The sequence below is a fragment of the Macrotis lagotis genome, chromosome X (genome assembly GCF_037893015.1).
Source record: "Macrotis lagotis isolate mMagLag1 chromosome X, bilby.v1.9.chrom.fasta, whole genome shotgun sequence".
Classification (NCBI taxonomy): Eukaryota; Metazoa; Chordata; class Mammalia; order Peramelemorphia; family Peramelidae; genus Macrotis; species Macrotis lagotis.
The window spans coordinates 45,518,984-45,532,094 of NC_133666.1; the positions used below are offsets into that span (position 1 = coordinate 45,518,984).

General features: G+C 43.4%; 1 protein-coding gene across 1 annotated transcript in view; it reads left to right on the forward strand.

The window, feature by feature from the left end:
* Positions 1 to 11,821, forward strand: part of PASD1 (PAS domain containing repressor 1) — a 72,996-nt gene extending 61,175 nt beyond the window's left edge. Inside the window, exons 18-21 of the mRNA XM_074203487.1 lie at positions 4,016 to 4,213; positions 4,607 to 4,839; positions 9,268 to 9,421; positions 11,597 to 11,821. Of these exons, the coding sequence (XP_074059588.1) occupies positions 4,016 to 4,213; positions 4,607 to 4,839; positions 9,268 to 9,421; positions 11,597 to 11,728 (717 nt within the window). The 3' untranslated portion in view covers positions 11,729 to 11,821. The remainder of the gene's footprint in view (positions 1 to 4,015; positions 4,214 to 4,606; positions 4,840 to 9,267; positions 9,422 to 11,596) is intronic.
* Positions 11,822 to 13,111: the final 1,290 nt, after the last annotated feature.

Consider the following 13,111-nt stretch of genomic DNA (forward strand, 5'->3'; position numbering starts at 1 on the left):
ATGTTTTCATTTTGGAGTGACAGCAGGATTGTCTGTAAGCAGGAGAAAAAAAAGGCCGAGCCCTCCACCCTAGCATTCTCTTTGACACGAGGGAGCTCCCAACTGAGTGGTGGAGCTGATTCTGAAAGATTCGCTGACAAATTGGAAGCAGCATATTGAGGCAGCTTCCAAATTTAAACTTGAGGTCCTGAAAGGGAAGCCTTTTGCTGGTGATTTGTTACTAAAGACTCGTCTTTTGTTGCTTTTTCGGTCAGGACTGGCCCAAACCAATCAGGGCAGTGACTCCACATGTGGGAGAGACCTGTTCTGTGCTAGAGGAGATGGAGTTGAGGAAAGATTCACTCCCTGCCCTCATGGAAGCTTCTAGTCTCCTAGAGTGATAAGGCATAAACCCACCTTGAGAGCTTCTATGTAGGCTAAGTGAATGAGAAGTCCAGATCCAGGGCTTTGGAGCAAGTCAATAGGACTGATGGGGGTGTGAGCAAAGAGTCCATATGGGAAGGGTGGGAACATTGAATTAGACTTGAAAGACTGGGTCCCCTAAGGACCCAATGAGTGCCATGATCAAAAGCATGGAGGCAGGAGAGCTTAGGGCCTGCTTGCAGGCAGAGCAGTCTGGTCCCATCACACCGGAGAGCTTGGACTCCTGAACGAAGTCATTTTCAAACTGTTTGACTTGACTTTTAAGGGTCCCCTGGAGGCATAGTTCCCTTCCAATTCAATCAAGGAACTCATTCACCATTCATAAAGGCATCCGCTGGGCATGGCTGGGCATCTTTACAGTTAGTTTAACACCTCATTATCTTCTTTTTACCTTCTTTGATTGCATTCTGGGTTTTCTAATCTGGGAGGGCTCAGAAAGTGACCAAAGACAAAGTCCTTTCTACTAGGAACAGGCCTCAGAGAAATTAAGAGGAAAGAAATCATGGTAGTTTTTTAGAAACCCTTATTTGGAGGGGGGTCAGTCTCCATATGTGGTATCCAATTGACATGCAGTTCAAGGTAATGCAGACTGGCCACCCTGCAGAAAATAGTCCAATATGGAACACAGAGACACTGCAGGATGTTCCATATTGATCAAAATGAGCCCATTCTCCCAACTCTAACAGGGACTTGGGTTCCTCTGGTCTAGATTCTCAACAGTGTATTCTTGTTGCCTCTGGCATCACAGGAAAGGGTTTGAGCCTCTTGAGCTCCTGGAGGAGGTTGGTTGTCTTCTTTGCCACTCAAGTCTGTGTATGGGCCATGGTTGTACATACTAGACCATTAGGCAAGGGAGCATCCAGGAATCCAGGTCAGGGTTCATAAGGTCATTGGGTCCTAGACCGAGAACCAGAAAGGACCTGAGAGCTCATTGAACCCAACTCATTCGTGTTAGAGTGGAGGAGTCAAAGGTACAGGGAAGGGAGGTTTCTTGTCCAGGGGAACACAGGTAGAAAATATTGGAGGTGGTATTGGAACCCAAGGTTTTCGGACTCTCAAGGCCAGACCCATCTCCCCTTTACCATATGCCTCCTTTGCAAATGCAAAGATCAGTAGCTGTGGCAAACAGAAAAGCAGGTCAAGACCACATGGTGTCTAACCAAGATCACTGGAGAGTGTGGGTCTAGATTGTGAGGTCCTACTTACACCTCTATTGTCTTGGCAGTGCCTGAAATTCCCACCATTGGGATCAGTGCCTCCTCACTCAAGTCCTGCCTAAAGATGCACAAAGATGAGTCTGACATGCAGCTTTGAGATGAACAAAGTGGTTTACAAATGATATTATCTCATTTGATTATCACAACAACTCTATGGAGTACTGTCTGTTATTGTCCCCATTTTCTAGATGGGGAAATGGAGGCTGAGAGGTCAGGTGATTTGCCTAGGGTCTGAAGAAAGATGCAAACTCAGGTCTTCCTGAGTTTGGCCATCACTGGTCTACTGTGTCACCCAGCTACCTCAACTTTGGACAAGGAAAGAGACATCTCCTATCACTGCTTTGCCAAATTTGAACCCCATATTGTTCTTATCATCTGACGCCTTTGCTCCTATTCATATGTTACTGAAAGGAATTGGAGGAAGTCAGGAAACCTTGCTGATTGAATTAGTTACATATTTATGATATCTAATCTCTCTCTGGTCCTTGGGCAGCAAGACAATCCTTCAGCTACTCTGAAATTGTTTTTGGTCCACTCGTCTTATTGGTAGTTCTCTGTCTTCCTGCTTCCCATGATGTACCCTCCCATTACCTTATACTCCCTGAAAAAACTGAGCCCCTTTTCTCAGGGAACTTCACTTTCTTCCTTCCTTTTTACTTCTCTTATCTTGGACAATGACCTCCCTCCCTATCTTCTTTCCAGGCCATCTCTAATTGTCCTTCCTGCCAAGGTCATGCTTCCTTTCCACATATCCTTCATCCTTCAAACTCTTCCAGCAGGTTACTCCCACCAGCATCCCAACTTAATGAATAATCTCGAATCTATCCCCATTTACTAGTTTCTCTCTATTGCCAACAAGTACATCCACTTCTCCACTGTGCTCAAAAAACCCCTATTGATCCTTCTATTCCCTCAAGTGCTCTTTTCTCTGATAAACTTCTTGTGCCTTTACTATCCTCTCATCATCCTTCCAGTCACCCAACCTCCAAATTTAGGTTTCAGCCTTGACCCCTCACTTGTATTCCCTTATATATTCAAGGCTTGTCCCTTTCATCTCTCCACCATCTCTTTAATATACCTCCTTGCGCCTTGATTACTGCAATAGCTACTGGTGGGTCTCCTAAAGCTCAGGTCTATACATCACCTGCCACCTGCTTTCCCTGACATTCATTCTCTTTCTTTCTTTCTTTCTTTCTTTCTTTCTTTCTTTCTTTCTTTCTTTCTTTCTTTCTTTCTTTCTTTCTTTCTCTCTCTTCTCTCTTTTCTTTTCTCTCTCTCTCTCTCTCTCTCTCTCTCTCTCTCTCTCTCTCTCTCTCCCCCCCTCTCTCCCCCCCTTTCTCAAAATTCCTAATGCTTTCAAAATTAAATATAAATTCTTCTAGATTGGATTTTAAAGCTCTCCACAGCTTGATTCCTTCCTAATTTTCCAGTCTTCTTGCACCCTACTCCCTTTTCACACAGTGACACAGCTACACTGACCTCCTTTCTCTACCTGGCACATGACCCTCTATTAACTCCACATGACTCTATGTCTTTACCCTGGAATGCTCTGCCACTCCTATTAGAATGTGAGCTTCTTGAGGACAGGGAATTATTTTTACCTTTCATTGTATCTCCATATTTAGTATAGGACAGGTACACACTCAGTGCCTAATAAATGCTTACTGATTACTTGTCTTTACCCTGATGCAAAGCTTTGCTTACCTCTTCCTTGTTTTGGACAAGGAATGATCCAGTAATCCAATAAAGAAGTCGCAGAACTGTGCTGACTGGGTCTCCTCTAAGTATGTTTTCCAATCTCAGCTGGGCTCTCACTGCAGTTAGGCAATCCTTTTATTCCTTCCTAATTGGTTCCTGATCTTACTTTCCACAAAAGCTTTTCTAAATCCTCTCTTTTTTCCCCAGGCCTCCCTGCCTCCTACCCTCTTAGCTAAGGATTTTGTCCCTTCCTTCATGGAGGAAATTGAGCTCCCTTTTGTTTCCTTCACTTTATTTCAAGTTTCTATGACATCAACCCCTATTCTCTCTCCTTTCTTCCATGCTTTGATGGTGATTGGATCTTTTCTTTACCAAGACCACCCCCCCTACACATGGTCTTATTTTACCTACTCCATCTTCTCCAGCAGCCTTTTTAGTCTTTCATCACCTTCCTCTACCCACCAGTCTTCAAGCTCTTTTTGTCTATTTGTTCTTTCCCTTCTTCTTTCAAGATACTCAAGTTTCCCCCATCTTTAAAAATGATCAAATGAGATAATATTTACAAAGCATTTAGTACAGTGAGAAGTTGGGCCTGTATTGGTTAGGGTTCACAGCAAAGTTAATGCTCATTGGAAATACAACCTTGGAATTATGCCCAACTTGCCTCTCTTCCCCAGATGCTGTCACAGCCCCCTGAACCATTGAACATCAAGCCTCCCAAAGTCTCGAAAGTCAAAAAGGTAACCTATCGTCGAAGCAGACCATCCAGGGTTACAACAAAATCCCAGATGGAAAGCCTGGAGTCCAAACCATTCAGTTGTTCAAATGTACCTCCACTTCAGTTGTTTGAGGAGCCTTGCATTCCTCCCATCCAGGTAAGGTAAAGCCCTTTGTGCAGCTTGGGAACTGGCTGAGGTGGGTCGGGGGGAGCCCAGCTTACCAAGAATTCTGTCAACTCTGTTTTCATAGGGATTTGACCTTTGGGGCCTACAATTTTCTCTTTGGTCTAGTAATTGTTCCCAGCTGTCATTTAGGGAGCTCATAGATTACACTTTTACCTGCATATGTCTTTGGCCCTTGGCCAGAAAGACAGACCAACATACCCAGATGTATAAGGGTCATACAATCTCTGAGCTTGGACACCAACAAGCAGAGATAGAATGGTAGGAGGGCCATTTTATTTTAGAGCTGTGATAGCATGTCAGCCGTATTCTTGAGATTTTGTTTTTTTTGTCTTATCAGTAATTAGAAATCTCTTGTCTCTGAAGCAGCCGCAGCCGCAGCCACAGCCGCAGCCACAGCCGCAGCCACAGCCACAGCAGCAGAATATGATAAATGAAAATGAGCTACAAGAAATCTGTCTGCCAGAAGACACAGGAATCTCGATGCCACTCTATAGTGACCCCATGTTGTATTCTGAGACATACTCCATCACTGTTTCAGCTGAACTGCCATTTGATCTCATTCAACAGCCAATTGACTATGACGATATCACTCTTGGGTAAGACATTTATATGCTGGTGGTAGATTTGTTGGATGGGATGCCCAAGAATTCTATGTATCTTTCCTTCTCTTCAGCTCTTCTTGGACATTCTGTCCTCTCTGTTCCTCGTGGTTCTCCTTTCTCTTGACAGTCTCAACATCCAGATTGTACCTGTGGTATTGACCAAGACCCTAGCCTCATGTCTACACTCTTGCTTTTGGCAATATCCTTAGCTTTCATGAATTTCATTTTCATCTCTATACAGATGATCTAGTCCTATATATATAGAACTAGTCTTCTCCATGATCAAATGATGGCATCCACATGACCACCTACCTACCTATTGAACATGTAGAATTGAATGCCAAAGAGAGATTTTGTACTCAACATGTCTAAAATAGAACTCATTCTCTTTCTCTGAAGTGCTCCTCTCTTCTGGACTCTCTATTTCAGTCTAGGGCATACCATTCTTTTATCCCCCGGCTTTGTGACGTCAGCATTAACCTTAGTATCTCACCCCACATAACCAGAAAGCTGCTGAATCTTGCCAATTCTACATCTGAGCCAACCTCTTCTCTCTACTTGAAAAGCTACCATTTTAGATTAGGCCTTCATCAGCTTTTTCTTCAATTATTAGAAGAGCCTCCTAATTGTTCTCCCTACCTCAAGGCTCTTCATCCTTCCTATATTCTGTTGCCAAAGAGATTTTCCTGAAGTTTCAATTTGGCCGTGTATGTCAGTATATTGCCTCTAGAATTAGACTCTGCTTAGCATGTGAAGTCTTCAGAGTTATGCCTCCCATCTCTTTCTAGCCTCATTGCTTATTTCTCTCCCTGTTGTACTTGACAGTTCAGCCAACATGGCCTAGAATGTGCTTCCTGTTTAATTCTACCTCATAGAATCATTCTTTCTCTAAGACTCAGCTCAAGTTTCACCTTCTACATGAAGTCTTTGCTGGTCTCTGCCCACCCTCTTGTGTTTAACTAGTTTGTATTCAGTTTCTTTTTATTTCTTTTGTGTATTATGTATTGCTCATGTCATCTTCCTTATCGGGATGTAAGCTCCATACAAGTAGGAACTAGTTTGTTTGTACCCCCAGACAGGGGCATTGCAACTGGCCCAAAATAGGCACTTAATATATACTTAATGATTAATTGATCGTTCTGAGTCTATTTCCTTACCTCTCTGAAGAGGGCTAGGACGAAATAATTTTTCAAAGTCCTTCCTAGCTCTGAGAACTGCTAGTTCTATGATGCTCAATTGTTTTGATCATTTGTTTTTAATTATTATTATCTCATTCAAAGCAATAGTTTCCTCATCCATTGCTATATATCTCAGTGGGAAATAAAGTGAGGTCAAGAAAAGATAGTGGGATGGCTAGAGCGGGAAGCTGAGTAAAATCCAGACCCTCTCCCATTTTAACCCAGGGAGGGATAGAAAGCTTTCCTTGAAGGAAACTTCATTCATGGAAGTGGTAAGTGACACACAAAATGACTTCCACTTAGCCGAGATTCATGTTGATTTGGATTACATTGGATGTCAACTTTGGCATTCACAGTTAGTTTTTTTCTGGCAACCCATAAAGGATGTTTGCTCTGAACTCTATGGAAACTTAGAAGGGAAAGAGTTACAATTTGGTGGTTATTTGATCATGCTTTTATAAAAAAAACCCATCTTATTTCTTAGATGATTTGACTGCCTATAGGTCATCGATTTCCCCCTTTGTTTTGCTACTTATTAGGGAAATCAAATGGCATGATTTATTTCCAGGCTTTGTCTTGAAAGGCCGTGTGGGATCACCGATAGGTGACATTCACAAGGCTCAGCCAAAGAGGGGCCCTCCAAGGAGGAACTAGGTTCAACTGCCACTCCTCTCTTCTGATTAGCCCACCCGGCTCCCAGAAATGGGCAATTCCTCTTGAACAGCCCCAGCAGGCTTCCCACAAAGCAAGGACAATCTTTGTCATGACCTTGTTCTGGTGGTTGCTTGAAAGTATAAGGCTCATTTTGTTCTTATCTTTTGGAAAAGATTGAAGGTTACCCCCCAGGTAAGAAGCAGGAAGAAATGAAAATGAAAACATCTGATGAATGAATAACTAGACAAGGAGTGATGTCCTTTTAAGATATAGTATTAACCAAGTCAGTGAGGTTTTGAAAACCTAGGCCTTGTCAGAGCTCCAGTTGATCTGCCCCCAATAAGGACAGAGTTGGGCCCTTCTTATAGAAACCACACTGCTCTGTCGGGGTTCATAGAAAACCCCACTGAATGTACATAGTATATGAAACAAAATCTTCAGTTTGTCCAGTCAGATGCCTCTGAAGCCTGCCATTCGTTCCCCAACTCAACTGCACTTCTGGTGACCAGGACAGATGAAGTGATGGTTTCTCCCCACCACTGTTGCTTAGTCAGATTAACAAAATATCTATCTGTGCTTAAACAGACCCAGAAAGGGTAGTGAACAGAGTCCTAGAGAGTGACACAGTGAATGTGGCTGGATTCTCTACCCCTAACCAGGAAGTCTAAGTCCAGTATAGCCTTTGAAGTATTAAAGGTTAGAGATCCAGAAATGGCAACTCCTTTCTCTGGGTTCTGGAGCTCAATCTCAGACGCCTTTTAGGACTTTTCCCTCAGCTTGTTTTAAAATCCAAGAATAATGATACCTTTTTAGTTCACTGAAAAGAACATAACCAGAAACCAAAGTCAAGAGGTCTGAGTTTGGGTCTCAGCGCTTCCCCTAAGTAACTAAATAACTTCTTCTCCTTCCCTTAGAGAGTGGTTAATTAACACTCACATCCATATTGTGCTTTAGAGATTGCTAAATGGATTGTTTTTGTCTTTTGATTCTGGCTCTCCCCATCTCATCCAGACTGGGAGTACAGTGACCTGCCACTCTTGGACTGATCTTACTACTAATTGGGGAGAGATCTTGACCTGCTGTGTCTGCCCTGGGCTGCTTTGTCCCTCCTGGTGCCAGCTAGCCTGTTGGTCCCCTTGTTCCTAGGGGCTCACGCTGATACCACACAGTCCCATTGTAGCTCAGAACTCCTTTACCCCTGCTAATCCCCTAGCTCCACGCAACCTCCCCACTTGAATTACAGACGTGGGCCATGTGAAGTCCTTTCTTCCAAGCAGCAGCAGCAGCGAGAGAGAAAAACATGTATAATACCCCCACTTTACAAATGGAAATTGAGGCTTATATAAGGAAAAACCAACTTGTGTGAATTCATATAGGAAGTACTGGAATCAGAACCTGGTCTGAACCCAAATCTTTTAACTCCAGGTCCACCGATCTTTCCATTGGTTCCCATGATCTTTTCCCCTTCATTAAGAAATAATAAGCCCTTTCCAGGTCCCTTAGAACTAGATATGAGCATACATCATGATCATATCACTTCTGCCCATTCATTTGTGGATACCTTTCTGAGGGCAAAAACTGGTTCACTTTTTGTCTCTGCATCCCCAACACCTCACCTTGTGCTTAATTGAATGCAAGGAATGAATGAATGAATGATTGAATTTCCTAGGAAATCACCTTGAACAAGTTTGGTTAAGGCAATATAAATCTACCTCAGATTCTCCAACCCATGATTTAGAGCCTCACCTAGATGATTTAAACATCCTAGAGCAAGGTTCATGTGCATTTAAGAGAATGGAAAAGGCTTTAGTAAGATAATTCAAAAATTTTCAAAATGCAAGAAAGAAAAGTCTAGGGCATTGTGGTGTGGGAGAAAGAACACTGGATTTGATAAGGGGTTTCTGCTTTACCACTTTACTATAGTCACAAGGGGAGTTACATTACTAGACCTCCCAGGCATCAGTTTCTCTATCTACAAAAAGGAAAGGTTGGTTGGAATGATCTTAAAGTTCCCTTGAAGTTGCCAGGGCCTGATTCTACATTTTCTCCTTACCAACATGTGTGGGGTAGGTAGAGAAGCTTATTAGTATCCCACTTTTACAGAGAAAAGAATGAGAAGCCTCAGGATTGGGAGTGACTACCCCAAAATACACGGGAGCAAATGGGTGAGGTGATATCCTATTCCATATGAATTTCTCCCTCTGCTGGAGAGAAGCTACTCTGCTATTTTTCAGGGGCACATTTGTTCCATCTCTTCCTTTCCCAAGAGCCTAATCGTCACCATGATCCAAAGCTTAGAGATTAGTGATATCTTGTGTCCCAGGATAGCTTGGTCTTCTTGTAGACTCACATGAACATAACTGGCAAGCCTTGATTGAGACAGAGAAATTTGCATGTGCTTCAAGAATGCATTGGCAATAGTCTGAGACGGTGAGCGAATATCTTAGCCTTTATTATTGTTGATGATCTGAGCTTGTTTTTTCATAGCATCTGGTGGCCATGATCTCAGAAGGTTGGAGGATAGTGGCACCAGGTTTGATTTCTGCATTGATATCTGCATATTACTTATATTCCCTAAATGCTCCTACAGGTTTCTCCAAGATGATCAACTTTTGCCTTCTCCTTCAACATTTACTCCCACCATGTTCATTCCAACCACTGACTTAGCCATCTTGGACACACAGCAGCTTCCTGTCAACCCATGGCAACAGCCCCAGGACCCTCAGAGTGATGTCTGCCTTCAGGTAATGTCCTCTGCAGAAGAAGAAGGATGTTCTGCTAGTGTTCTCAACCCACAGTCCTCTGATCCGCAGTGGTGGTTGGGTAGGAGAGCTTAAGGCAAAGAAGGGACCCCCATTGGCTAAGTGGGCATGTCTGGAGGACTCAATGTAGCTGGAAATCTGGTGTCCCTGGAGAAGTAGGCCCTCCTTGTTTAAAGACAGTTACTCTATTAAATCTGAAACTTATTTTTTTTAAAGGCCAATAATTCACAGTTGTCAAGCCCCCCCCCCCCAAATCTAAATATCCATCACTTTACAAAAGGATCCCCCCAGGGCTTATTTAATTAATAGGAGTCCCTGCTAATACATTTCAGATAAGGTGCAGCTCTCTAACCTTTGCAGAAAACACCCTGCACAAGAGGAATCAGGCTTGTGTTGGAAATTGCAACTCCAGAATAGATCTCTGAGATCAGCAAGTCCAATCCTCCCCTATATAGAAATTCCTGCACCCCCAATACATCTCTGAGAACTGGTCCATTGGTCTCTAGTAATGGGAAGCCAACTCATCTCCCTTTTAGACACATATGGCCAGGAAGTTTTCCCTTATGCTGAGCTGGGATTTGCCCTCTCTGCATCTTTTCCCCAGTGCCCTCAGCTCTGTTCTCTGAGGCCAAGCAAACTGAGTGTGAATATCCTATTCCATAAGGTAGCCTTTTCAAGACTTGAAGGCAGTTCTCAAAAGAAAGCTTCTCCGGGTTCAGCATCTCCAGTTCCCCCAACCAATTCTTCAACATGAGCTCCCATCTCCTTCATTTCTCAAGTTTGATAATCTTTGGAAATCAGACCGACTGTGTGGAAAAATGAGCCTCTTTAGCCTCAGTGACAGCTTTCAATAATTCTGGGGAAGATAGAACTGTTTACCAAGATATAGCTTGCTTTGGTTGAGTTACCCATGAGGGGTTGCCAAGAGGAGCTGATGATTTCACTACACCCCCCCCCCCTCCAAAAATATAATATGTGATACCCGGCAAGTCAGCAAGAGTACAACAGGTTCGCATTGAACATTTATGCCCTTATAGCTTGACTAATTGAGTCTCCTCTTAGGAATAGTTTCTTCCTGTCCTTGGACATGCCAACCCTGCCAGGCCTCACTAAACAAGACTGATGGCCAGAGTTGGGAGAGGGGAGAGGTGGTAAAGGGCAGTCTGATTTAATGATATCTTAATTTGAGAATGCTAAAGTATGGCATTTTACTTTCCCACTTTTCCCACTTGCAAAAACTTGATTAGGAAATGGCTGTATGGAAATGTTACCAAGTCAAGGGGTCCCTCAGATGAGTTTTAATGAAGAGAGAAACCAGGGATTCTTTATATAGCATGCCTATCTATTAGTGGAGAGACTGCTGCAAGAGCAGTTTGTTCTCTTAGCATTCTACCTGGAGCAAATCCCACTGTTCTGGACAGCAAACAAGGAAATTTCATTCTGCCTTCCCAGCTGATGTGGTTATAAGCCACCATCATTGCTTGCCAATGCCTACTGTGTGCTTAGCTTTGCCTCGTTGGTGAGGCAAGATGAACACATGGCAAAGAATACAACAGCATCCTGGCTGGAGGACCCTAGGCAAGTCTCTTAATCTTGCTAAGCCTTAGTTTCTTCATCTTTAAAAGGGGGTAACAGAAACTAAAGGATCTCCTTCAAAGGGCAATCCATGAAATAGTGAATTAGCTACTTCAGCTAACACCAGTTCATCTAAGGCTCTGATGGTTTCCAATCACTTTGATAAGAAAAACCCTGTAATTTAGGTGGCATAGGTGTTATTCTCCCCATTTTACAGAGGAACCCCAGAGACTAAAGGAACTTGCCCAGGATCTCACAGGTAGAAAGTGATAGGGTCTGAATGCAACACTGAGTCCTGATTCCAAGTAATGGTAAATGTTCCATGAGTTTGAGAAGGCAGGGGCAAGTAAGTAAAAGGTTGTGGGAGCCAGGGGAAATAGACCTTTAACTAGGCCCCAAAGAATGAGAAGAAGAGCAAGGGGAAAACTATGGGACAGCTGAGTCTGCCTCTGTTCTCCTGATGTCTTGTCTAAAATGGGCCACAAGCATCTTAAGGGCTCCCCATCCAAGATGGTGCTTCTTCAGGTATCAGCCAAGGAGCCAAAGGAAAACTAAAGGCTTCATCCTTTTTTCTTTCCACAGATTCATGCCCCTGAGGCAGCGCAGGGGAATCAGACCCCAGGTCTTTTCCAGACACCCCAACTATTGCCATCATCCTCCATGGGCTATTTTCTGCATCCATCGCAGTCCAACCCTGAGCTGTCTGAGATGTAGGCTCCATGGGGGCAGGGCTATGGCAACAAGAAGAATGCTAGCTTGAGCCCACATTAAAACAAGTCGAGGGGGAGAAGGAGCTAGAGGAGAAGAACCAACCCAGAAGGAGGGGAATTCTGGGATGGGGGTTGGGGGAGATTGGAAGGTGTAGGTTTGAAAGGCTGGCACAGGGTAGGAGGGCCAGGGTTGCCCCTGGCGGATGCAGTGCCAGGACCTGTTTTTTTTTTTTTCCCGGTGTAACATTTCCTTAGTATTTAAAGCTAGAGAGTACATTTCTTTTAAGTAATGCTGTAAAAAAGCATCTGCTCAGTGGTGTATGATCTATAACTTGAAACTGTGAGTAGCTACCATCTATCTCCCTCACCACCCACCCACCCACACACACACACCCCACATGCACACCCTCTCCCCTTTCCCTTCCACGTCAACCTTTAAAAGTGCTTGGTGACCTAGTGGCAAAAGTGATTCCCATAGGTGTGATATATCTTCATTCATCAAAGCTCCCAGAGTCCTGGGCTTGGAATCATTACCATGCCAAGCAGGGATCCCTTTGGGAGTCCACCTGGCATTGAAATGTTCAGCCACCTGTCAGTTCAAAGACCAAGAATTTAGGGCTTTGGATATTCATAACAATTCACTGTGAATTTTAGACCAGCTTCTGAAACATAAACTCTAACAAACCAGCAGGATTGTACTTTAATGTGATGTAGAGAACTCTGTTCCTTCAGGGAGTGGTAAGTTATATCTTGCTTCATATGTTGCTTTATTTCTCATACCTCAATCCCATATCGTTTTTCCAAATCATTGGATAACGCTGCTAATTTAACACCACTCATGCCTGAAATTCTCACTCTCGTCAACAGAACTATTTTATTTGGATTTTGACATGCAGGCCCGTTTCGACATGTTTGTGCCTGGTGGCCAGGCGCTTTCTCATCAGCTTTAGGCCGCCAAGATCAGCTGGCTTCAATGTTAGCAATTTCAGAGTTGTGCTATAGTGGATTTTACCTTTGTATCTAAATGTTCATTGTTTTGAATTGAAGTAGTTGTTCTTTGGTGGATATTTTTATCCAGTGTTCCCACTGTTAGTGTATTTGCAAAAGAAAATGGATTTTTCTTTCTGAAGTGATTGCATAGTGTGCAACCAATTCAAGCAGCCTATGTTATTAGAAGAGTGCTTCTGGTGTTTGTAAATCTGCATAAAGTAGTTTTTTTTGCATTTGATGTCAAATTCCTAAAGCAATTTCATTGCTAGAAGAAGGAATGCTTAACCTCTAGGCTAGAGTATTGCAATGGCCATCAGTGGATAGACTGGGCCATTGGGAAACTGGTATTGGGAATAAAGGCCCAGGGCCAGCATTTGGGCCCTTGAAGCTGGTCTCC